General features: G+C 47.6%; 1 protein-coding gene across 1 annotated transcript in view; it reads right to left on the reverse strand.

Moving 5' to 3' along the window:
• Nucleotides 1-7,846: 7,846 nt before the first annotated feature.
• pex6 (peroxisomal biogenesis factor 6) overlaps nucleotides 7,847-26,861 on the reverse strand; it is a gene marked incomplete at its 5' end in the record, with an annotated part of 83,150 nt that continues 64,135 nt past the window's right edge. The window contains 5 exons of the mRNA XM_080516866.1: nucleotides 7,847-11,104; nucleotides 21,972-22,111; nucleotides 22,198-22,275; nucleotides 24,644-24,760; nucleotides 25,463-25,571. Of these exons, the coding sequence (XP_080372992.1) occupies nucleotides 10,923-11,104; nucleotides 21,972-22,111; nucleotides 22,198-22,275; nucleotides 24,644-24,760; nucleotides 25,463-25,571 (626 nt within the window). The 3' untranslated portion in view covers nucleotides 7,847-10,922. The remainder of the gene's footprint in view (nucleotides 11,105-21,971; nucleotides 22,112-22,197; nucleotides 22,276-24,643; nucleotides 24,761-25,462; nucleotides 25,572-26,861) is intronic.

Consider the following 26,861-nt stretch of genomic DNA (forward strand, 5'->3'; position numbering starts at 1 on the left):
CCACCTTCTCCTCATCTTCATCCACCACCTTCTCCTCATCTTCATCCACCTTCTCCTCATCTTCATCCACCACCTTCTCCTCATCTTCATCCACCTTCTCCTCATCTTCATCCACCTTCTCCTCATCTTCATCCACCATCTTCTCCTCATCTTCATCCACCACCTTCTCCTCATCTTCATCCACCTTCTCCTCATCTTCATCCACCACCTTCTCTTCATCTTCATCCACCTTCTCCTCATCTTCATCCACCACCTTCTCCTCATCTTCATCCACCTTCTCCTCATCTTCATCCACCACCTTCTCCTCATCTTCATCCACCTTCTCCTCATCTTCATCCACCACCTTCTCCTCATCTTCATCCACCACCAAGTTACTTGTCACCACCAAGATGACAAGTAACTTTTTAGTTACTTTCAGCAGCTTTCATAACATTAGCATCATAACCGGTTTTAGAAAAATCTCTTCTGAAGGTTATTTAAATAAGTTAATATTTATGTGTAAATATAACAATCTTTAATAAAAGGGAAGGTGTGAGATTCAAGCACAGACTGTTACAAACCAGTGAATTGTCAACAATAAATACACAATAATTACCAGGAATCCATCAATTCGGCAAACAGGTGTTTATTACAAAAGTATATTAATTCACAAATAATTCATAAATCATCTCAGAAATCAACACAATCAAGTAGCAAACATCATGTAACACCAACATTTCAGCGGGGCAACAGAGAGACGCTCTCCCAGGTCACATGACGACTGGACCAGGTTGTCAGTCTGCTTCGGAGGCAGACTTGTAACTGGATGTACGAACATGGAATCAGGACTCTGGTGATGGTATGGGTGTGGTTTAGTGGCACAAGTTAGCGCTTCGCATGCTAAATGGGGCTATATTTGTGTGTTTATCTAATCGGACGGTGTGTGTGTGACGGGTTAGTGCAAGAGAAAGGAGGAGAGAAGAGAAGGACAGTTCTGGCGAGGCTCAGTTCCAACAATCACCTGGACCTTTGGTTCTGAGGTGGAAAACCTGAGTCCCAAACTTGCGATGGTGCGTGTGAATGTCCCCAAACAGATGTTTATCAGCAACACATTGAAACACATTACATGTTAGCTTCAGGCTAATCTAACAAATGCTGCTGAGACAAAAGCTGTGCGGTTCTGTGGGGCCGCGGTAGTGCGGTTCTGTGGGGCCGCGGTAACTTGTCAGTTGTTACCGGTCTGGATCAGCGTCCTGATCCCAACTTGGCCTTGCTCGGCTGCCGAAGTGGGCTTCCAGCTGGAGGGGAGAGGCGGCACCAGGGCGGGTGCTCCAGCTGGTGATGGAGGCTTTAGTTCCCCTTGGCACTGGAGAGCAGTGCTGCAGCTTGGGAGGAGTGTGGCCGGGGGCCCCCCGTGGGGGGTCACGTGACCAATGGTGATTTTTACAGGGTTTGTTCTCAAAGAAACGTGGTTCCCCCCGTTGCATCCTTCCTACAGGAGAGGAGAGACACCAGGCAGCGTCCCAAGGATCCAAATCAAAAGAAGAAAAAGAATAATCCCAGCATGCTCAGCTCGCCCAGCGGGCTGCATCTCCAGCTTGGTTATGTGGTTCCACTTTGCGCTTCTCTTTGTCCCCTAGAACCAGCTGACGTGGTCTATTCCATCACTCAGTCTGGTTGGAAGGAGCGGACATTCGTCAGTTCAGAGCGGTTTTGGAGCCCACTTTGAGTTTCCCACCCCTGCTGGTTCTGCTCTGTTTTGACCAATGACTTCCTGGACGACTGCATTTAAAGTGAAGCTTTGCATCCATGGCTGAGTTCCTATTGGTTCCAAACCTTGGGGGTGCCTGCCCCTTGCCATAGTTTTGTAGAGTTAAACAGATTAAAGGTATATAAACTATATATATAAAACCAATGCGTAATAAACGGAGCTGCCATATTGGTCTGGTTTTAACTGCAGGAGCTGCCAAGCATGAGTGACGTGTGCACAGCAGACGGCAGTGAGTAAAGAGACGCCACACACAGTCCCTAGACTTGTGGTGGAATGTGGATCTAAGCAAGAAACATTTGACCAATCACACAAGAGTTTGTGGACCACACAGCAGAAGATACTTCGGCCTGGATAGTTGGTACAGCCGGACAAAACTTCCAGGATGCCAGGGTGGTATAGGTTTTTATTTGTCTCCACTGATAAAAGTTGTGGATGGTACTAAATGTACCATACCCAACAGTTGTGATTGTTTACAACCTCCTCATGGAAGTGCCTAGCACAATGGAACGGGTAAGTAAGAAGGAGTTACAATGCAGATGTCTGCATATAAACCCTCCAGTTCTTGTTTATATATGCTGCTTTGTGCTCCCTGGTTGTTTTGTTAATTCTGTTTATTGCAAAAGGACCCACAAAAAGCAGCACTGCCCCATCCCCGCACGTACTGAGTGATGAATCTGCGACTTAAGATATGATGGACCTTGGTAGTTAAGGGCATTCAAATTTTCTAATTTTTGAAAATGGATTTTTATAACTGTATTGTAGATTTAACAGGAAGCCAGTGAAGAGAAGCTAATATGTGAGTGATATGATCTCTCCTGCTGGTTCCTGTCAGGACTCTTAGTTAAGCATTTTGAATGAATTGAGGACTCAGTTATTCAGACACCCTGATAATAGGGAGTTACTTACAATAGTCCACTCCAGAAGTAACAAATGCATGGGTTAGTTTATCAGCATCAGAGTCGATATGTTCTTGATTTTAGAAATATTATGTAGGTTAAAAAAAGGCAGTCCTACAGATTTGTTTCATGTGGGAGTTTAAGATGATAAAAATAACTCCCAGGTTCCTCACAGTGGTACTGGAGGTTAAAGTGATACCATCCAGTGTTAGGTAATTTCTTTCTCAGAAATATTGGGCCAAATATAATAATTTCAGTTTTATCTGAGTTCAGGAGCAGGAAATTACGACTCATCCAATCTTTTATATCTTTAAGAAAAGCTTCGAGTTTAGAAAGTTGGTTATTATCGTCAGGTTTCATAGATAAATAGATTTGTGTGTCATCTGCATAACAATGGAAGTTAATGGAGTGGTTTTTTTTTAATAATATACCCTACTGGAAGCATGTATAAAGTAAAACTTATAGGACCTAAGACAGAACCCTGTGGAACTCCAGTTATCGTGAACGTGAACGAAGTGGAACCTGTCTGATAAATATGATCAGAATCAATTGAGTGCTGTACCTTTAAGCCCGATGATGTGTTCTTGCCTAGGATGTTATGACCAATAGTATCAATGTTCTGATCAATAGTATCAATGTTCTCATCAATAGTACCAATGTTATGACCAATAGTATCAATGTTCTGACCAATAGTATCAATGTTCTGATCAATAGTATCAATGTTCTGATCAATAGTATCAATGTTCTGATCAATAGTATCAATGTTCTGATCAATAGTATCAATGTTATGACCAATAGTATCAACGTTATGACCAATAGTATCAATGTTCTGATCAATAGTATCAATGTTATGACCAATAGTATCAATGTTCTGATCAATAGTATGAAAAGCAGCACTGAGACCTAACAGGACCAGAACAGAGACCAGGTCTTTGTCTGAAGAGAAGATCATTAGTAACGTTGGCCAGAGAGTCTCTGTGCTCTGAGGAACACTAAAACCTACTGGAAACACATTTCTGCTGAAATGGTCACAAAGCTGACTTGAAACCACTTTTTATAAGATGTTAGAAATAAAGGAAGGTTGAATGTTGGTCTGTAATTTACTAAGACTCCTGGCTCAAGGTGTGTTTTTAACAAGAGGTTTAACACCAGCAACCTTAAAGGCTTGTGGTACATAACCTGTTATTAGAGATACGTTGATCTGATCTAGTATTGATGTACTAATCACAGGGAAAATACCTTTAAACAGTTTAGTAGGTATTGGGTCTTGTAGGAAAGTTGTTGGTTTAGATGAAGCCACGATTGAGTAGAACTCCAGGACTTCTAGAGAGTGAAGCTGGATCACTAATGAATGTAAAGATGTGGTTGATCTGCGACTGCACTGGGCAGTGAGTCTTTAACTTTATCCCTCAGAGTTAGAATTTTGTCATTGAAGAAATGTACAAAATCTCAAAGTCGAAGTGATGAGGTTGGGCAGAGCTGTGACGTTTTGTCAGTCTGGATAGACTGAGTGCTGAAGAGAAACCTTGGGTTGTTTTGGTTTTCTTCTTTCTAAAGGAGGATCAGTGTGCAGTTCAAACTTTCCAAAGGGCTTTTTTAATAGATTAACCAATCCTCGAGGCTGCTTCGAAACCCTTCTGATAGAGTCAGACTCCATTTCTTGTCCTGCTGAGGAGTCATTTGGTCTCGGCTGAGATCATCTTCCCCTGCTACCAGGGCTCAGTGAGGGCGAATATGTCAACATTGTAATCAGTTATCAAAACATTTACTAGGAAAGATTTTGATGAAACATATTGCTTCTTGTAACGCTCTAAGGAACAGTACATTTTATTAAAAGTGTACTACAAAGTTTGAGTATTACTAGTTTACTTTTGCTCAACATGAGGCAGAATGGTTTGGTTTCATGGGAGCTGCAGTGTTTGAATGGATTTTCACATTGTGGTTTCAAATCAGAAAATGATAAGCATATTTTGAAGAAGAGGTTCCATCTTGTTCATTGCTTTGGTTTTATTAGTGCCATGTTTTGTGTCTGCTCAAGCACAGGATCCATGTGAATGTGGCAATCAAGGTTTTCTTTTTACTTCCAGAACCTGCAGTCGGATGCCTCACTTCACCTGAGTCCTTCACTGAGAGGATCTGTGTGCTAGATTTGGGAAACAAAGTCAAAGAAGGCCTGTGCGTTGAATCTGAGCTCCAGCCATGTACTGAAATCCAAGAACAAGCCAACAGAATGAAGCCAAAGAACAAACCACAGAGACTGAGACCCCCGGACTGATCCAGATCCAACCCAGACCCGGACTAACAGCCCCTCTTCTTCTTCAAATATGCATCTGTTTTAGCTCTGGACTGGCATGTGTATTGTTCCTATCAAATAACAGATTGTAGAAGAAACCCAACTGTCCCTTTCTTTCTCAGACGGGACTTCAAAGCAGCGGACACCAGATCATTTCTCACATTCTGCTGTTGGATCTGAACTTTATCCGGCTCACTTTCACACAAGACAGATCTCAACATGACAACAAACACAAAGAACACCAACATTCACACATTCAGCATGAACCAAAAACACGTGATGTCGGTCGTCAACAAAAAAGTGAACTGACACAAATGAATGGTAAAATGGCCGTCGAGATCCTGAGGTGGAAGAACGCCTTTATGACACATACACAAACTTTGGGTCAAATCTAAAGGTACAGTTAGTACCTTTTTTCTTCAAATTTCAGACAACAGAATGTGCTGCACAATGTCCTCTCAAACATGTGTCTGTATGGTGCTACAGAAAGATTGACTAAAGGAAGCAAGCAAAGCAAGCTGTGTGAGCGTGTCCTGTCCAGGTCCCACTCAGTGTGTCTGGGTCTCATTAGGTCAGACCAAAGAAGCTCAAAATACCAGTGAGTACATTCTAAACAACCTATAAGGAGTGACTTCAGCGTCTCTCCAGCGACACAGTAACGTTTTGCAGCTTTCACTGTAGATCTGACTCATTTTCTCTTCCTGCCACAACTAAGAATCAAAGGTGGATTGCCTACATGTTGAAATAGCATCTAATTGCTCTCCCAGGTTTACAACTTCACCGATGAACAAACAAAATCTCCAATCTAACAGGTTATCCATAAGCTAGCTCTCACAGCTACACCACATCAGCTACGAGTGAAGAGCCCTAATCCCGGTTCCTGCAGCGTTCATGTTGTCACTTTGTGGACGGATGCTGATGGAGTTCCTCGAGGGAAACCATGGCCAGCGTTCACTGCCTCAAAGCCTTTCTCTTGACAAATTGAAGTTGATGTCTTGATTGTAACTTTTACTTTGCATTACCATTATGTGGCCTGATTGAAGACCCAAATTGACCGACGGGCTGCATGTTTGAAATCTACAATCAAGACTTTGTCTTTCCAAAAGAGGAACAAACAACATGGGTGAATGAGGATGGTGAAATGGGTTGAGGACAGACTGGACGCTACAGTGACTCACTGAAACTCAACAGTAGAAGGCTCAAATCTCATTTTATGTTTCTTTGATGTGTTTCCTCCTTTTCCTTTTATTGAGATGGTTTTTGTAAAAAAACCTTTCTTTGCATTGCGTTTGTTTGAAGTTGCAGCCATACTTACGACTCTGTTCAATGTTTTCTTGAAAAAACAAGCTTCACATGAAGTTGTTGGAGCCTGATAAGAAACAAGGTCTCAGTGACAGAGAATCGCTCTCAAACTTCAGAAATTCAAGGCTGGTGATGTGTTTGGGTGATAAAAGTTTCAGACTGTTACATTATAATCTATTACTCTCAATTGACATAAAATATAACGCTGTATAAAAAAGGTCCTTTCATTAGGAAGAATGATTACAACACTGAATAGTGTGAAGTCAAAGTTATAATTACTATCTGAATAAATTACTGTGATGTCATAATGTGCTTTACAGACTGATATGATCGTATTTGAACTCAAGATGATGCTAAAGGAGAAAGCAGCTTTTCCTTGGATGAAGTGGACTGTTGTTTTCAGTAAAACAGACTATTTCTCAGAAATGAACTCTTGAGTCTTGTTGGGCCGCTCTCCGCTGGCCATACAACACGATTTGAAAAGAAGTCAAACTGTATTGGAGAATAAATGATTGGTGAAACACAGAACTGAGGGAGTGGGTGGTTATTGGGAGTCGGGGTGTTTGGCAAGTCGAGGCAGAAGTTCTTTGGGTTCTTTCTTCTTCCACAGTAACAGATGATGGAGGGGCTTTGCCATCCCACCACCTGCTGCAGGTCATTTCTCTGCTGACAAGTCACACTGCCGTCTCGTTGTACACGTGTTGTGGACTGTGGGAGGAAGCCGGAGTGCCTGGAGGGGTGGACAGGGAGAACATGCAAACTCCACAGACAGGGGTTGTGAGGTGAGAGCTGCACCGCCGGTAGCACATGCACATCCCGGCCTGATGAAGTGCAAAACATGTTCTGCAGCACAGACAGCATGTTGTGAAAAACCTGCAAAACCACACAAGAAAACAGAACTTTTTTTTTTTTAATGCAGAGATTTTATTTTATTTTACTTTACAACATAGCTGGTTTGTGATGTTTGACATTAAACCAAAATACCATTGAACCTCTGAAATGAAATGACACGAATGGTCCACATATAAAACACCTACTTGTTCACAGTCATCACCATTTGTGTCATCACTCATCATTCTCCACGTGTCCTCATTACTTCACTGTCAATCACAGCTGGGACTGGAGGGACGAGCTGGAAACAGTGTGTGAGTGTGTGTCAGTGTGTCAGTGTGTGTCAGTGTGTGTCAGTGTGTGTTAGTGTGTGTCAGTGTGTGTTAGTGTGTCAGTGTGTGTCAGTGTGTGTCAGTGTGTTAGTGTGTGTCAGTGTGTGTCAGTGTGTGTGAGTGTGTGTCAGTGTGTCAGTGTGTGTCAGTGTGTCAGTGTGTGTTAGTGTGTGTCAGTGTGTGTTAGTGTGTGAGTGTGTGTCAGTGTGTCAGTGTGTGTCAGTGTGTGTCAGTGTGTGTTAGTGTGTGTCAGTGTGTGTTAGTGTGTCAGTGTGTGTCAGTGTGTGTCAGTGTGTTAGTGTGTGTCAGTGTGTGTCAGTGTGTGTGAGTGTGTGTCAGTGTGTCAGTGTGTGTCAGTGTGTCAGTGTGTGTTAGTGTGTGTCAGTGTGTGTTAGTGTGTGAGTGTGTGTCAGTGTGTCAGTGTGTGTCAGTGTGTGTCAGTGTGTGTCAGTGTGTGTCAGTGTGTGTTAGTGTGTGTCAGTGTGTGTTAGTGTGTGTCAGTGTGTGTTAGTGTGTGAGTGTGTGAGTGTGTGTCAGTGTGTCAGTGTGTGTCAGTGTGTGTCAGTGTGTGTTAGTGTGTTAGTGTGTGTTAGTGTGTGTCAGTGTGTGTTAGTGTGTGTCAGTGTGTGTTAGTGTGTGAGTGTGTGAGTGTGTGTCAGTGTGTCAGTGTGTGTCAGTGTGTGTCAGTGTGTGTCAGTGTGTGTTAGTGTGTGTCAGTGTGTGTTAGTGTGTGTCAGTGTGTGTCAGTGTGTGTCACTGTGTGTCAGTGTGTGTCAGTGTGTGCCAGTGTGTGTCACTGTGTGTTAGTGTGTGTCACTGTGTGTTAGTGTGTGTCACTGTGTGTTAGTGTGTGTCAGTGTGTGTTAGTGTGTGTCACTGTGTGTCAGTGTGTGTCAGTGTGTGTGATAGTGTGTGTCAGTGTGTCAGTGTGTGTCAGTGTGTGTCACTGTGTGCCAGTGTGTGCGAGTGTGTGTGAGTGTGTGTTAGTGTGTGTCAGTGTGTGTCAGTGTGTGTCAGTGTGTCAGTGTGTGTTAGTGTGTGTCAGTGTGTGTTAGTGTGTGAGTGTGTGTCAGTGTGTCAGTGTGTGTCAGTGTGTGTCAGTGTGTTAGTGTGTGTCAGTGTGTCAGTGTGTGTCAGTGTGTCAGTGTGTGTCAGTGTGTGTGAGTGTGTTTCAGTGTGTCAGTGTGTGTCAGTGTGTCAGTGTGTGTCAGTGTGTCAGTGTGTGTCACTGTGTGTCAGTGTGTGTTAGTGTGTGTCAGTGTGTGTCAGTGTGTGTCACTGTGTGTTAGTGTGTGTCAGTGTGTGTCAGTGTGTGCCAGTGTGTGTCAGTGTGCCAGTGTGTGTGAGTGTGTGTCACTGTGTGTTAGTGTGTGTCAGTGTGTGCCAGTGTGTGTGAGTGTGTGTCACTGTGTGTTAGTGTGTGTCAGTGTGTGTTAGTGTGTGTCACTGTGTGTCAGTGTGTGTCAGTGTGTGTGATAGTGTGTGTCAGTGTGTCAGTGTGTGTCAGTGTGCCAGTGTGTGTGAGTGTGTGTCAGTGTGTGTCACTGTGTGCCAGTGTGTGCGAGTGTGTGTGAGTGTGTGTTAGTGTGTGTCAGTGTGTGTCAGTGTGTGTCAGTGTGTCAGTGTGTGTTAGTGTGTGTCAGTGTGTGTCAGTGTGTGAGTGTGTGTCAGTGTGTGTCAGTGTGTGTCAGTGTGCCAGTGTGTGCGAGTGTGTGTGAGTGTGTGTTAGTGTGTGTCAGTGTGTGTCAGTGTGTGTTAGTGTGTGTCAGTGTGTGTCAGTGTGTTAGTGTGTGTCAGTGTGTCAGTGTGTGAGTGTGTGTCAGCGTGTGTTAGTGTGTCAGTGTGTGTGTGTGTCAGTGTGTCAGTGTGTGTTAGTGTGTGTCACTGTGTGTTAGTGTGTGTCAGTGTGTGCCAGTGTGTGTGAGTGTGTGTCACTGTGTGTTAGTGTGTGTCAGTGTGTGTTAGTGTGTGTCACTGTGTGTCAGTGTGTGTCAGTGTGTGTGATAGTGTGTGTCAGTGTGTCAGTGTGTGTCAGTGTGCCAGTGTGTGTGAGTGTGTGTCAGTGTGTGTCACTGTGTGCCAGTGTGTGCGAGTGTGTGTGAGTGTGTGTTAGTGTGTGTCAGTGTGTGTCAGTGTGTGTCAGTGTGTCAGTGTGTGTTAGTGTGTGTCAGTGTGTGTCAGTGTGTGAGTGTGTGTCAGTGTGTGTCAGTGTGTGTCAGTGTGCCAGTGTGTGTGAGTGTGTGTCAGTGTGTGTCACTGTGTGCCAGTGTGTGCGAGTGTGTGTGAGTGTGTGTTAGTGTGTGTCAGTGTGTGTCAGTGTGTGTTAGTGTGTGTCAGTGTGTGTCAGTGTGTTAGTGTGTGTCAGTGTGTCAGTGTGTGAGTGTGTGTCAGCGTGTGTTAGTGTGTCAGTGTGTGTGTGTGTCAGTGTGTCAGTGTGTGTTAGTGTGTGTCACTGTGTGTTAGTGTGTGTTAGTGTGTCAGTGTGTGTCAGTGTGTGTCAGTGTGTCAGTGTGTGTCAGTGTGTGTGAGTGTGTGTCAGTGTGTGAGTGTGTGTCAGTGTGTGTCAGTGTGTGTCAGTGTGTGTGAGTGTGTGTCAGTGTGTGTCAGTGTGTGCCAGTGTGTGTGAGTGTGTGTCACTGTGTGTTAGTGTGTGTCAGTGTGTGTTAGTGTGTGTCACTGTGTGTCAGTGTGTGTCAGTGTGTGTGATAGTGTGTGTCAGTGTGTCAGTGTGTGTCAGTGTGCCAGTGTGTGTGAGTGTGTGTCAGTGTGTGTCACTGTGTGCCAGTGTGTGCGAGTGTGTGTGAGTGTGTGTTAGTGTGTGTCAGTGTGTGTCAGTGTGTGTCAGTGTGTCAGTGTGTGTTAGTGTGTGTCAGTGTGTGTCAGTGTGTGAGTGTGTGTCAGTGTGTGTCAGTGTGTGTCAGTGTGCCAGTGTGTGTGAGTGTGTGTCAGTGTGTGTCACTGTGTGCCAGTGTGTGCGAGTGTGTGTGAGTGTGTGTTAGTGTGTGTCAGTGTGTGTCAGTGTGTGTCAGTGTGTGTCAGTGTGTGTCAGTGTGTCAGTGTGTGTTAGTGTGTGTCAGTGTGTGTCAGTGTGTTAGTGTGTGTCAGTGTGTCAGTGTGTGAGTGTGTGTGTGTGTCAGTGTGTCAGTGTGTGTGTGTGTCAGTGTGTCAGTGTGTGTTAGTGTGTGTCACTGTGTGTTAGTGTGTGTTAGTGTGTCAGTGTGTGTCAGTGTGTGTCAGTGTGTCAGTGTGTGTCAGTGTGTGTGAGTGTGTGTCAGTGTGTGAGTGTGTGTCAGTGTGTGTCAGTGTGTGTCAGTGTGTGAGTGTGTGTCAGTGTGTGTCAGTGTGTGAGTGTGTGTCAGTGTGTGTCAGTGTGTGTCAGTGTGTGTCAGTGTGTGAGTGTGTGTCAGTGTGTGTCACTGTGTGTTAGTGTGTGACACTGTGTGTCAGGAGGGGCGAGGAGCTGCCTCCTCCTCCTCCTTCTCGTCGTCGTCGTCGTCGTCCTCCTCCTCCTCCTCGTCCTAGTCCTCCTCCTCCTCCTCCTCCTGCTCCTGCTCCTGCTCCTGCTCCTCCTCCTCCACTCTCTGCTGGAGGCTCTGGTATCTCAGCAGCTCCTGGCTGGAGACTGACGGCCTGAAGGCTTCCAAGGCCGAGGAGAAGTCCTGGGGGGTGAGGAGGAGGGGGGGCTTCTCGGAGTCCAGGCCTGATGGGAAGAACAACCTTTAGCTTCTGGACAGGTGAGAGAGGGTTGCTCCCAGCCCCCCAGCCCCCCAGTGGCAGAGTGCACGCCCCCGGCCCCCCAGCCCCCCAGCGGCAGAGTGCACGCCCCCCAGCCCCCCAGCGGCAGAGTGCACGCCCCCCAGCCCCCCAGCCCCCCAGCGGCAGAGTGCACGGCCCCCAGCCCCCCAGCGGCAGAGTGCACGCCCCCCAGCCCCCCAGCCCCCCAGCGGCAGAGTGCACGCCCCCCAGCCCCCCAGCGGCAGAGTGCACGGCCCCCAGCCCCCCAGCGGCAGAGTGCACGCCCCCCAGCGGCTTCAGACCAAGAGCCACCACAATGAGCGTGTAAAGGAAAGGAAATCTAACATGGCCAGACTAGATGATGAAGGACTAGAACGTAGTGACGATCTGACAAGGCAGAGAACTGGAAGAACCGTACGTTACACAGTCTATGTGTTGTAGCTCTATGCTGACACACAGACTACTGGTCCCTCGACATTCGTTCTTGTTCAGGTAAAGTAGTTAACGAGACATCGTCATAACTACTGTGTAGGATGTAGGATGTCTATGTCTATAGACATAGACATCCTATTATATTTCCCATAATATCATTCCATAATCACAGTTGTGCACTGCTCAAAACAATAAAGGGAACTTAAACAACACAATGAACTCCAAGTCAGTCACACTTGTGTGAAATCAAAGTGTCACTCAGGAAGAAACATGACTGACCATCAGTTTCACCTGCTGTGCAAATGGAAAAGACCACAGGAGGAAATGAGAGGCTCAATAAAGGAGGTTCTGGAGGTTCCTCACACCTCTTCTCACTTCCTCTGCTCTCTGCCTGATGTTCTGCTCACGTCTAATGCTGGTGGTGCTTCACTGTAGTGTTACCATGAGACCATGATGAATGCTGGTGGTGCTTCACTGTAGTGTACCATCAGACCCCTGGTGAGACCACCATTAGGTACTGAGATAAGGTCCTCAGACCCCTGGTGAGACCACCATTAAGCCCCGTCTCCACCGCACACAAGTGCCGGGACGGAGCGGAGCGGTACGGAATAGAGACCCCGACCGAAATTTTGGGTCGTGTCTCCACTGCAGAGAGGAGCATGAAAAGTGGGCGGGGCTTATGAGCTCCGCAGAAATGTGACATTATAACAGAAAAGAACGTCGTCAGATGTAGATCTTATGAATCCTCTGTTGTTTAAATTCTCCACTTTGCACTGTTATTTTTTGCAGCGGAAAAAAAAAAAAAGTTACTTTTTGCAGCAGTCATTTTTTGCAGTGGAGAGCTGCAGCGCAACTTCTGTGTTTGTTTTGAGAGAGCGAGTCGCTCGGCCGCTTGGCCAGCGACTTGCCCCGCACTCGAGCGCTGGGGTGTGGGGCAAGTGGCCGGAGCGTTCCCCCCGGTTGTCTGAGGCACAGACAGGGGAGTCTGAGCTTTCTGCTCAAACACAGGAGGTTCTCCACTCCGGCGCCGCAGCGCCGCGCCGCGCAGCACCGCACAGCGCAGCGCCGGAACACGGAGGCGCCGAGCTCCGAGCTCCTCTTCCTCGCTGTCGCGGTCCGTCCCCGCGATAAAGCGCCACTGAATGGCTGAACAGAACGCTGACTGCCTCTGGGAAGCGGAGCTGCCGGAGCGCGGCCAGCACCGGAGACGAGAGCTCCAGACTCCTGTGTCCTGGACGCACATCCACGCCACGGCGAGCTATGCTGCTAACAGGAAGCTCCAACGTGATGCAAAGTCCCTCCCCCGGTCTCCCCCTGCCTCAAGTCGCTGTTTCACCACAAACACTAAAGTTGAGCAGCAAAGAAAAGAAAATGAAAATAAAAACAACCAGAGCACAGCTGACCACACTGACAGAGGATTCATCCAGCTGACACATTAACATATTGAGGGCGTGTCGTAAATCACTGACCAATCAGCAGACAGCAGCTCAAACTCAGACCCGTTCCGTGGTCCTGGTACCCCGACGGAAGGGGAGCGGGAAAGCAGTCGCCTTTGGAGCGGTCTGGAGCGGTTTAGACCGCATTCCTGTCATGACACGCGAACCGGAGCGGTTTAGACCCGTCTAGGCCGGTACTTTCTGTGCGGTGGAGACGGGGCTTTAGGTACTGAGATGAGGTCCTCAGACCCCTGGTGAGACCACCATGAGGTACTGAGATGAGGTCCTCAGACCCCTGGTGAGACCACATTAAGTACTGAGATGAGGTCCTCAGACCCCTGGTGAGACCACCATGAGGCACTGAGATGAGGTCCTCAGACCCCTGGTGAGACCACCATGAGGTACTGAGATGAGGTCCTCAGACCCCTGGTGAGACCACATTAAGTACTGAGATGAGGTCCTCAGACCCCTGGTGAGACCACCATGAGGTACTGAGATGAGGTCCTCAGACCCCTGGTGAGACCATCAGGTACTGAGATGAGGTCCTCAGACCCCTGGTGAGACCACCATGAGGTACTGAGATGAGGTCCTCAGACCCCTGGTGAGACCACCATGAGGTACTGAGATGAGGTCCTCAGACCCCTGGTGAGACCATCAGGTACTGAGATGAGGTCCTCAGACCCCTGGTGAGACCACATTAAGTACTGAGATGAGGTCCTCAGACCCCTGGTGAGACCACCATGAGGTACTGAGATGAGGTCCTCAGACCCCTGGTGAGACCACATTAAGTACTGAGATGAGGTCCTCAGACCCCTGGTGAGACCATCAGGTACTGAGATGAGGTCCTCAGACCCCTGGTGAGACCATCAGGTACTGAGATGAGGTCCTCAGACCCCTGGTGAGACCACATTAAGTACTGAGATGAGGTCCTCAGACCCCTGGTGAGACCATTAGGTACTGAGATGAGGTCCTCAGACCCCTGGTGAGATCATTAGGTACTGAGATGAGGTCCTCAGACCCCTGGTGAGACCACCATTAGGTACTGAGATGAGGTCCTCAGACCCCTGGTGAGACCACATTAGGTACTGAGATGAGGTCCTCAGACCCCTGGTAAGACCACCATGAGGTACTGAGATGAGGTCCTCAGACCCCTGGTGAGACCATCAGGTACTGAGATGAGGTCCTCAGACCCCTGGTAAGACCACCATTAGGTACTGAGATGAGGTCCTCAGACCCCTGGTGAGACCACCATGAGGTACTGAGATGAGGTCCTCAGACCCCTGGTGAGACCATCAGGTACTGAGATGAGGTCCTCAGACCCCTGGTGAGACCATTAGGTACTGTGATGAGGTCCTCAGACCCCTGGTGAGACCATCAGGTACTGAGATGAGGTCCTCAGACCCCTGGTGAGACCATTAGGTACTGAGATGAGGTCCTCAGACCCCTGGTGAGACCACCATGAGGTACTGAGATGAGGTCCTCAGACCCCTGGTGAGACCATTAGGTACTGGGATGAGGTCCTCAGACCCCTCGTGAGACCACCATGAGGTACTGAGATGAGGTCCTCAGACCCCTGGTGAGACCACCATGAGGTACTGAGATGAGGTCCTCAGACCCCTGGTAAGACCACCATGAGGTACTGAGATGAGGTCCTCAGACCCCTGGTGAGACCACCATGAGGTACTGAGATGAGGTCCTCAGACCCCTGGTGAGACCATCAGGTACTGAGATGAGGTCCTCAGACCCCTGGTGAGACCATCAGGTACTGAGATGAGGTCCTCAGACCCCTGGTGAGACCACCATTAGGTACTGAGATGAAGTCCTCAGACCCCTGGTGAGACCATTAGGTACTGAGATGAGGTCCTCAGACCCCTGGTGAGACCATCAGGTACTGAGATGAGGTCCTCAGACCCCTGGTGAGACCACCATTAGGTACTGAGATGAGGTCCTCAGACCCCTGGTGAGACCACCATTAGGTACTGAGATGAGGTCCTCAGACCCCTGGTGAGACCACCATTAGGTACTGAGATGAGGTCCTCAGACCCCTGGTGAGACCATCAGGTACTGAGATGAGGTCCTCAGACCCCTGGTGAGACCACCATTAGGTACTGAGATGAGGTCCTCAGACCCCTGGTAAGACCACCATCAGGTACTGAGATGAGGTCCTCAGACCCCTGGTGAGACCACCATTAGGTACTGAGATGAGGTCCTCAGACCCCTGGTGAGACCACCATTAGGTACTGAGATGAGGTCCTCAGACCCCTGGTGAGACCACCATTAGGTACTGAGATGAGGTCCTCAGACCCCTGGTGAGACCACCATTAGGTACTGAGATGAGGTCCTCAGACCCCTGGTGAGACCATCAGGTACTGAGATGAGGTCCACAGACCCCTGGTGAGACCATCAGGTACTGAGATGAGGTCCTCAGACCCCTGGTGAGACCATCAGGTACTGAGATGAGGTCCACAGACCACTGGTGAGACCACCATTAGGTACTGAGATGAGGTCCTCAGACCCCTGGTGAGACCATTAGGTACTGAGATGAGGTCCTCAGACCCCTGGTGAGACCACCATGAGGTACTGAGATGAGGTCCTCAGACCCCTGGTGAGACCACTATGAGGTACTGAGATGAGGTCCTCAGACCCCTGGTGAGACCATCAGGTACTGAGATGAGGTCCTCAGACCCCTGGTGAGACCACCATTAGGTACTGAGATGAGGTCCTCAGACCCCTGGTGAGACCACCATTAGGTACTGAGATGAGGTCCTCAGACCCCTGGTGAGACCACATTAGGTACTGAGATGAGGTCCTCAGACCCCTGGTGAGACCACCATTAGGTACTGAGATGAGGTCCTCAGACCCCTGGTGAGACCACCATTAGGTACTGAGATGAAGTCCTCAGACCCCTGGTGAGACCATTAGGTACTGAGATGAGGTCCTCAGACCCCTGGTGAGACCACCATTAGGTACTGAGATGAGGTCCTCAGACCCCTGGTGAGACCATCAGGTACTGAGATGAGGTCCTCAGACCCCTGGTGAGACCACCATTAGGTACTGAGATGAGGTCCTCAGACCCCTGGTGAGACCACCAATAGGTACTGAGATGAGGTCCTCAGACCCCTGGTGAGACCATCAGGTACTGAGATGAGGTCCTCAGACCCCTGGTGAGACCACCATTAGGTACTGAGATGAGGTCCTCAGACCCCTGGTAAGACCACCATCAGGTACTGAGATGAGGTCCTCAGACCCCTGGTGAGACCACCATTAGGTACTGAGATGAGGTCCTCAGACCCCTGGTGAGACCACCATTAGGTACTGAGATGAGGTCCTCAGACCCCTGGTGAGACCACCATTAGGTACTGAGATGAGGTCCTCAGACCCCTGGTGAGACCATCAGGTACTGAGATGAGGTCCACAGACCCCTGGTGAGACCATCAGGTACTGAGATGAGGTCCTCAGACCCCTGGTGAGACCATCAGGTACTGAGATGAGGTCCACAGACCACTGGTGAGACCACCATTAGGTACTGAGATGAGGTCCTCAGACCCCTGGTGAGACCATTAGGTACTGAGATGAGGTCCTCAGACCCCTGGTGAGACCACCATGAGGTACTGAGATGAGGTCCTCAGACCCCTGGTGAGACCACTATGAGGTACTGAGATGAGGTCCTCAGACCCCTGGTGAGACCATCAGGTACTGAGATGAGGTCCTCAGACCCCTGGTGAGACCACCATTAGGTACTGAGATGAGGTCCTCAGACCCCTGGTGAGACCACCATTAGGTACTGAGATGAGGTCCTCAGACCCCTGGTGAGACCATTAGTACTGGGATGAGGTCCTCAGACCCCTGGTGAGACCACCATTAGGTACTGAGATGAGGTCCTCAGACCCCTGGTGAGACCACTATGAGGTACTGAGATGAGGTCCTCAGACCCCTGGTGAGACCACCATGAGGTACTGAGATGTGGTCCTCAGACCCCTGGTGAGACCACCATTAGGTACTGAGATGAGGTCCTCAGACCCCTGGTGAGACCACCATTAGGTACTGAGATGAGGTCCTCAGACCCCTGGTGAGACCACCATTAGGTACTGAGATGAGGTCCTCAGACCCCTGGTGAGACCATCAGGTACTGAGATGAGGTCCTCAGACCCCTGGTGAGACCACCATTAGGTACTGAGATGAGGTCCTCAGACCCCTGGTGAGACCACCATTAGGTACTGAGATGAGGTCCTCAGACCCCTGGTGAGACCACCATTAGGTACTGAGATGAGGTCCTCAGACCCCTGGTGAGACCACCATTAGGTACTGAGATGAGGTCCTCAGACCCCTGGTGAGACCACCATTAGGTACTGAGATGAGGTCCACAGACCACTGGTGAGACCACCATTAGGTACTGAGATGAGGTCCTCAGACCCCTGGTGAGACCATTAGGTACTGAGATGAGGTCCTCAGACCCCTGGTGAGACCACTATGAGGTACTGAGATGAGGTCCTCAGACCCCTGGTGAGACCATCAGGTACTGAGATGAGGTCCTCAGACCCCTGGTGAGACCACCATTAGGTACTGAGATGAGGTCCTCAGACCCCTGGTGAGACCACCATTAGGTACTGAGATGAGGTCCTCAGACCCCTGGTGAGACCACTATGAGGTACTGAGATGAGGTCCTCAGACCCCTGGTGAGACCACCATGAGGTACTGAGATGTGGTCCTCAGACCCCTGGTGAGACCACCATTAGGTACTGAGATGAGGTCCTCAGACCCCTGGTGAGACCATTAGTACTGGGATGAGGTCCTCAGACCCCTGGTGAGACCACCATTAGGTACTGAGATGAGGTCCTCAGACCCCTGGTGAGACCACTATGAGGTACTGAGATGAGGTCCTCAGACCCCTGGTGAGACCACCATGAGGTACTGAGATGTGGTCCTCAGACCCCTGGTGAGACCACCATTAGGTACTGAGATGAGGTCCTCAGACCCCTGGTGAGACCACCATTAGGTACTGAGATGAGGTCCTCAGACCCCTGGTGAGACCACCATTAGGTACTGAGATGAGGTCCTCAGACCCCTGGTGAGACCACCATTAGGTACTGAGATGAGGTCCTCAGACCCCTGGTGAGACCACCATTAGGTACTGAGATGAGGTCCTCAGACCCCTGGTGAGACCACCATGAGGTACTGAGATGAGGTCCTCAGACCCCTGGTGAGACCAGATGCTGGTGTGGTAGGCTCTGGGTTCCTCCTAATGAGACCATGCTAGACCTCCTGTGGCTGGAGTGTCAGCAGGTCCTGCAAGACGAAGACCTTGATGCTCTGGACCGCCCCCCTCTGGTGGGGGGGCTGCAGGGCTCCTTGATGCTCTGGACCGCCCCCCTCTGGTGGGGGGGCTGCAGGGCTCCTTGATGCTCTGGACCGCCCCCCTCTGGTGGGGGGGCTGCAGGGCTCCTCCTTCCAACAAACCATTGGTCAAACCCGGCCGGGAATTCTAACTTGGTCAAACTGCCTTCCAACCAGCGGCCCCCCACGTCTCACACTGACCCCCCAGGGTCCACCGCCACCTGGTGGACACTCGTGGTCATCTCACACACACACACACACACACACACACACACACACACACACACACACACACACACACACACACACACACACACACACACACACACACACATACACACACACACACACACACACACACACACACACACACACATACACACACACACACACACACACACACACACACACACACACACACACACACACACCCTCTTTCTTTGTACATAGTGTTGCTGTTCAGTAGATTAGATCTCAGTGTTTGATGACGTTTGTTGCTTGATTGTGTTGGTTTATGAGCTGATTTATGAATTATTTATGAAATAATACATTTTTGTGAATAAACACCTGTTAGCTGAATTGATGGATTCCTGGTAATTATTGTTGATAATTCACTGGTTGGTATCAGTCTGTGCTTGAATCTCACACCTTCCTTGTTATTTAAGATTGTTTTATTTTACACAGGAATATTAACTTAAATAACCCTTTTTACAAACGAGACTGACATTTTGGTATTAGCTATTTCCAGCTTAGCTGGTGGTGCCCCAATTCTATTATTATTTGATAAATAATCAATTTATTACATTTTTCATAAATAAATTATTTTTGAAGATTTTTACATTTTTCATAAATTACTTCCAGTGATTTATTACTTTCAGTAATCTATTACTTACAGTAATTGAAATGCTAATAACCAACCATAAATCAACATTACATTTCATACATGATGTATAATTATATTATTTAAAAATGCGTAATGTATTTATACCTTTTCAATAGATAATTAGCCCAAATATAATAGTGCTAACATACAATATTTATTCACGGTGGAGGGGTAGGATTTAATAAGTTATACTACTTCCCACTCCTTTTTGGACATGCAAAATGATTCTATTTTACTGTTACTAAATCACTGATTGGTTAAAAATCTTTGGTTTATTAGTGTGCACTGTTGATTTGGATATTTTAATTTGAGCAGGTTCATAATAAAAAGTGTAATGAAATGAAATAACCTCAGTTAGTTAATTTGCATTTTTATTTGATTCTATTCTACAAGCTATTTGTCAGTGTTGTTTACATTGGAGTATATTTACGTTATTTGCACATTTTGGTAAAATTGCACAAATCATATATATTCAAATATATTCAATAAGATTCTTTGGCCTAAATTGTCTTGTTTTTTTCTGGTGGGGCTGTTCAACATTGGGGAATGATTTGGCTGCACTGTTCAGAAACTGGCAAATTGATCTAAAAAATCAATGCAACAAAGAATCGTGACAAAATTGTGATATATTTTTACTGTATTGCCAACCCCCATGACTGTGGTAGTGCAACGAGCCACATCATACACATGAATATCGTAGACCAGTGTTGTTCAACCACTGCTCCGCGGCACACTGGGGTTCCCCGAGATCTCGTCAGGTGAGCCGTGCCAAAGTATCCAATTTCACATTTTTTCTAAAAATCATTTCCTCTCACAGCCGCTGTCAGCAGTGAGAGCAGTGTGTTGAAGAGTAATCATGTATGCATAGTCTTCACCACTAGAGGGCAGCACAGAACTTTGCCGGTGAAATTTAAAGTGACAGACGTCAGTGTGGTTCATCTCCACCTCCTGCTACCATCTTGTATCAAAGTACTGTGTCAGTGACAGTGATGGAGAAGTTTTTGAAAACCAGGATCTCAGCTCTTCATCCATCAGGTCCAGGTTTCACAGAGTGAGTACAAATTTAAAAAAATAAAAAATTGGGAAATGCTTTTATTCTGTATTGGAATAAAATTGGATTCCTGTTGATAAAACTTGGATGAGAAAGACTTTATATTGTTAATAGAGGCTACAGAGTTTACCATTTTAACATTTTCAGGTGGTGGTGTGCCTCCAGAGTTTTCCAAACAAAAAAGTGTGCCTTGGCTCAAAAAGGTTGAAAAACACTGTCGTAGACTATATATAGTATATCACACACCTTTAAAGTGTAAAGAGAACTAGAAAATTCCCGCGGAAATTTTATTGTGCCTGCCACCTGTGCTGCCGAGCGAGGCCGCGGCAGTGTGAAAAATACGTGGAAACCATGTCATTAGCTAGTGATTCTCGATCGCAGCGCCAGCGCGAGTCTACACTCTAAATTTCAGCTCATTTGAACAAACTTTTTAGCATGCGATGCTAACAGCTAACACCGATTTAAGTGCGTGGAAACCATGTGGTCAGCTAGTAATTCTCGATCGCAGCGCCACCACGAGGCCACCCTCCAAATTTCAGCTCATTTAAACAAACTTGTTAGCATGCGATGCTAACACCAGCGATTTAAGTACGTGGAAACCATGTCATTAGCTAGTGATTCTCGATCGCAGCGCCAGCACGAGTCCACCCTCCAAATTTGAGCTCATTTGAACAAACTTGTTAGCATGAGATGCTAACACCTGCGACTTGCCTGAAAAGCGCAGAAGTTACCTCCCAGGTGTGGCTGACCTGGAATCTGGAGTTACGTCACATTCTGAGATGCTGAGCCAATTAGCTTAGCGCGGCGGCTAATTAGCTAGTGCGCCGTGATCGCAGCACCCCCATGAGGCCACCCTCCAAATTTCAGCTCAATTGAACAAACTTCAATTGATTTTTTTTCTGTTTTTTCTTGGCTCCCATGTTAAGCGGATGTAAAAATCATCGCCGTTTTTTACGTGTTGTTCGGAAGCCGTTTGCGATATCCATAATCCAAATGGATGCACAGGATTCCCGATAATTCCCTACGTAGCGATATACTTTTTGTCTACGTACTCCAAACGGTGCGGGACTAGTAGTCCTCCAAACGGTGCGGGACTAGTAGTCCGGCAATCTTTGTGCGGCAGAGGAAGAATAATATAAAAAAAAAACGGCGTTTTCCCAGGATTGGAATAATTGTGCGACGCCTCTTACAGAGGCAGGCACAACTAATAATAATTTTAAAAAACGGCGCTTTCCCAGGATTGTAATAATTGTGCGACGCCTCTTACAGAGGCAGGCACAATTAATAATGTTTATTGGTACAGTTTAGTTTAGAGCATATAGATTAGAGGGTCCAGAGAGAATTTAGGGGGTATGGTGAGAGTTTAGCGACTATAGGGAAAAAAGCGTAGTGAGCTTAGAGAGAGTATAGAGACTTTAGAGACGGGAAAGAATTTAGAAAGTGTATAAAGACTTTAAAATAAAGAGAGTATGTATAGAGAACATAGTGTTGAGACAGTATGGAGAGAGTTGAGAGTGAAGAGAATTTAGAGAGAGACTTCAGTAAAGGTCTTGTGGTTTCCTATTCGTAACTCTTCTTTTATGAAAGTTGAAGCAGAATCGTGTAAGAAGGTCCAAAATTCCTGAAATGAAGTAGCCCCAGCTTTTTGAATGATACATCCTGGCAATAAATTCACCAACGACATTTGTGTTCTCACCTTGGCTGATGAGAGAAATCTTTCTCTTGATGGCAGCCGTCATGGCGTCTGAACTCAGAGCGTACAGATCCGCTCCCGTCATCTCTGCAGGACACTGGTTCACCAGATCCTGCAGGTCTACAGCTGGGTCCAGCTGGAACCTGTCAGGTCAGACCACAACCAGCTACATCTTGGTCTTTTTGATTAAGAATGAGGTGAAGATCCTCAGGCACAGGTCTGCTCTTACTTTCGGAGTATGGCCTGGAGAACCTGCAGCTGAGAGACCCGATCCTTGTTGACTCCAACATAAACCAACTTATCGAACCTACAGGGACACCAGAGTTTCAGAGACAAACCTCACCGACTCAACTCAAACTCATTCCACCACAACAAACAACAATTTCAAGCAATCAAAGGCCTCGTTCACACTGCAGGGGAAGGCCAACCAGTACATCGACTCATACCCGACCTGTTGTGTGTGAAAACTCCAATTCCCATGTTTTCAAAACAGACCAGGCCTCGTTCCTTATAAAATCATAGGAGTGCCAAAATTAAAAGGAAATCAATGTGGAAATGTAAAGAGAATCAATAATACAAAAAATATACAAAAGTAGTCATATTATTCTCCTATTTTGCTGATTCCATCTTGTCAATGCATCTCCTGTTTTGTCTTTGTCTTTTCCATTTGCTTTTTGTCTTTTCATGTACTTGAGTCAAGCCACAGCTCAGCAGGGGGCTGTGGGCGGGGCTTCCTGTTCAGGGTGACTCGTCAATACCTGATCACACCATTCCTGCTTGCAGTGGCTGTGTAGCAGCAGGAAGGAAACTCTGAGGCTCATTCATTTGAAGTGAAAGAGGGAAAGTTAAATATGAGGGACGTGGAGGAATTGAGAAGAGCTTCTACAGAAACACTGTATGCCTTAGTCACACACCCAATATATGTTTCCTCTCAAGTCCAAAATGTCTCTTGTTCATCGGCAAACCCGCAAATATAAATATGAGGGGACACGCTCACATTACACCAGAAACTAACACAACCAGCAGATTCTTATTCAAACTAACTACTTTTGTTACAAAACAAAGAAATGATATTTACAATATTGTACAATAAGAAATATGTGAAAGGAAAACTACAATAAATGTTGCAAACTTATTCTTAACGCAACAGTGTCATCTATTGGCAGGAACACAAAATGCTCACCATGACGTCCTTCAAGCAGGAATGTTGTGATTCGGTATGAGAGGAACTCTGAACAGGAAGCCCCGCCCACAGCCCTCGCTGATTAGCCCCGCCCACAGCCCTCGCTGATTAGCCCCGCCCACAGCCCTAGCTGATTAGCCCCGCCCACAGCCCTCGCTGATTAGCCCCGCCCACAGCCCTCGCTGACTAACACCGCCCACATCCCTCGCTGATTAGCCCCGCCCACATCCCCTCGCTGACTAGCCCCGCCCACAACTCTCGCTGACTAGCCCCGCCCACAGCCCTCGCTAACTAGCCCCGCCCACAGCCCTCGCTGATTAGCCCCGCTCACAGCACGCGCTGATTAGCCCCGCCCACAGCCCTCACTGATTAGCATGGTATTACTTTTGTCTTTTCCAGACTCATCCAGTAAATGTAATGACAAAAAGCAAATGGAGAAGACAAAGACAAAACAGGAGAAGCCTTGATGAAGTGGAATAAGCAAAGACAAGAGAGAAAAAGAATTTAACTATTTGTTTTTTACTATTTAATTATTAATTCTCTTTATATTTCCTTTTAATTTTGGCCCTCTTGTGATTCCATAGTTCCTATGTGGTACCAATTCGGACATTTTTCTCCATCGACTGCTTCGTCATTGACGTGTGACTCATGTCAGAGTGTGGAGGAAGCAGCTCTGCCAAAATGTTAAAAGATGTGCTCTCTTTTTCCTCATCCCCCTTTCTTTGCTTTGTCATGTCTAGATTCTGTCGCTCTTATTTAACAACCACTTGAAAATAACTGACCAGCGGTGCCAGATATGGCTGATATCCCCCAATTGGGTTGCCAAATTCTCTTATCTTGAAGCGTTATTTATTTTGTATGTTTGTGTCGTGTTGTTTATGACATATATAATAGTTTTATGGTTTTAACATGATTTCTCCACAGGCTGAGATTTGGGCTGTTTTTATATTGAGGGACATGGTTTAAGTCGTTTGGCCTAGAAACAGTGAGTCACATCTGGCAACCCTGCTGCTGACTGGCGTGGCGTCCAGATTTATGTCTATCAACAGCGTCTTCTGAAACTGTTGGGTCCAACCAAGTTCATGCAGCAGTCTGACAGAGGCCGTGTTGAAAATGTAACGTGATGGATCACGCAAACATAAACTCAGATACCAGCAACAAATTGGAATTGAGCATCAAGACTTGCAGTGTGAATGGAGCCAAACAGAGAATGCAGTGAAAGCTCATCAAAAACATTGGATTGAATATTGAGACACACTGACAGAAGTAAAACTTCTGAAGTTGCATTACATCAGTAAAACATGCAACGGGCCAGAATGTCCCAATACAAGCTGTGATCAATCAACCAGTCAGGGAGTGAGGTTGAGGTTTTTGAGGGATTTTTACGAAGTCCCAACTATTTTCTTTTGTGTGTGTGTGTGTGTGTGTGTGTGTGTGTGTGTGTGTGTGTGTGTGTGTGTGTGTGTGTGTGTGTGTGTGTGAGACCTCTGACCTCCCAGGCCTCAGCAGTGACTGGTCTAGTAGGTCAGGACGGTTTGTAGCTCCGATCACGAAGACGCCAGCAGTAAATTGTAAGGCGTCGAGCTCCGCCAGCAGCTGAGAAACGACTCTGACAGGAAGAAATGTTAGAAAGGAACCAGCAGTGAGACGACGGGACGCGAACACACAACCACTACGTGCTTCATTCACACTTTATGGTCCCTGTGAAAAGTGTGTGTGTGTGTGTGTGCTGAAGTGAAGAAGAATGAAGGACCACTGTCTGTGGCAGAGGGTTAATGCATGAAGGACCATTGTAGAAGGGTTAGAGTTAGGGAAAGGTTAGGGTTAGGGTAAGGGTTAACCCTAACCCTAAGGACCTTCATTAGTTAGGGTAAGGGTTAACCCTAACCCTAAGGACCTTCATCAGTTAGGGTAAGGGTTAGGGTAAGGGTTAACCCTAACCCTAAGGACCTTCATCAGCTCACCCCAGAAGCTGCAGCAGAGCGAGGAAAGAGCTGCGAGTTACCAACCCCTGGTTTAAATGCTTATCTTTGTATTTATTTATAAGTGGACCTTTGACCAGAATGTCCAATATTCCCACAGAAGAACCAATGAATGTGGGACACAAGTTGAAGGATCCTTCAACCCTGAAATAAAGACAAAAAGATAGACCAGCGCACCTCAACACACCATCTGGCTGTGGGGAGAGTTTGAACACCTGTGTTTTCAATAACCCTGAGTTATGAGCCCTTTAGTTTCCTTTAGGCTCTGCTCCAGATCCAGGTTGATGAGCCAGGCTGCTTCCAGAGTTCAACACCTGAAACAGTCTCACCTGTCCATCACTCCTCCAGAGTCTCCACTGCGTCCCCGGCTGGGAGCCAGAGAGTCCAGCTCATCGAAGAACACCACACAGGGGGCTGCCGAGCGGGCTGTGTGGAACACTGAGCACAACACACACACATCAGGACCACACACACCACGATGCTACACACACACATCAGGACCACACACACAACGATGCTACACACACACATCAGGACCACACACACCACGATGCTACACACACACATCAGGACCGCACACACCACGATGCTACACACACATCGATGCTACACACACACATCAGGACCGCACACACCACGATGCTACACACGCACATCAGGACCACACACACCAGGATGCTACACACACCACGATGCTACACACACACATCAGGACCACACACACCACGATGCTACACACACATCGATGCTACACACACACATCAGGACCGCACACACCACGATGCTACACACGCACATCAGGACCACACACACCAGGATGCTACACACACCACGATGCTACACACACACATCAGGACCGCACACACCACGATGCTACACACGCACATCAGGACCACACACACCAGGATGCTACACACACCACGATGCTACACACACACATCAGGACCACACACACCAGGATGCTACACACACACATCAGGACCACACACACCAGGATGCTACACACACACATCAGGACCACACACACCAGGATGCTACACACACACATCAGGACCACACACACCAGGATGCTACACACACACATCAGGACCACACACACCACGATGCTACACACACCACGATGCTACACACACACATCAGGACCACACACACCACGATGCTACACACACACATCAGGACCACACACACCACGATGCTACACACACACATCAGGACCACACACACCACGATGCTACACACACCACGATGCTACACACACACATCAGGACCACACACACCACGATGCTACACACACCACGATGCTACACACACACATCAGGACCACACACACCACGATGCTACACACACACACCAGGATGCTACACACACCACGATGCTACACACACACATCAGGACCACACACACCACGATGCTACACACACACACCACGATGCTACACACACATCAGGACCGCACACACCAGGATGCTACACACACACATCAGGACCACACACACCAGGATGCTACACACACCACGATGCTACACACACATCAGGACTGCACACACCACGATGCTACACACACACATCAGGACCACACACACCAGGATGCTACACAAACCACGATGCTACACACACACATCAGGACCACACACACCACGATGCTACACACCCACATCAGGACCACACACACCACGATGCTACACACACACATCAGGACCACACACACCAGGATGCTACACACACCAGG

This window comes from Blennius ocellaris (genome assembly GCF_963422515.1).
Source record: "Blennius ocellaris genome assembly, chromosome: 3".
NCBI lineage: Eukaryota > Metazoa > Chordata > Actinopteri > Blenniiformes > Blenniidae > Blennius > Blennius ocellaris.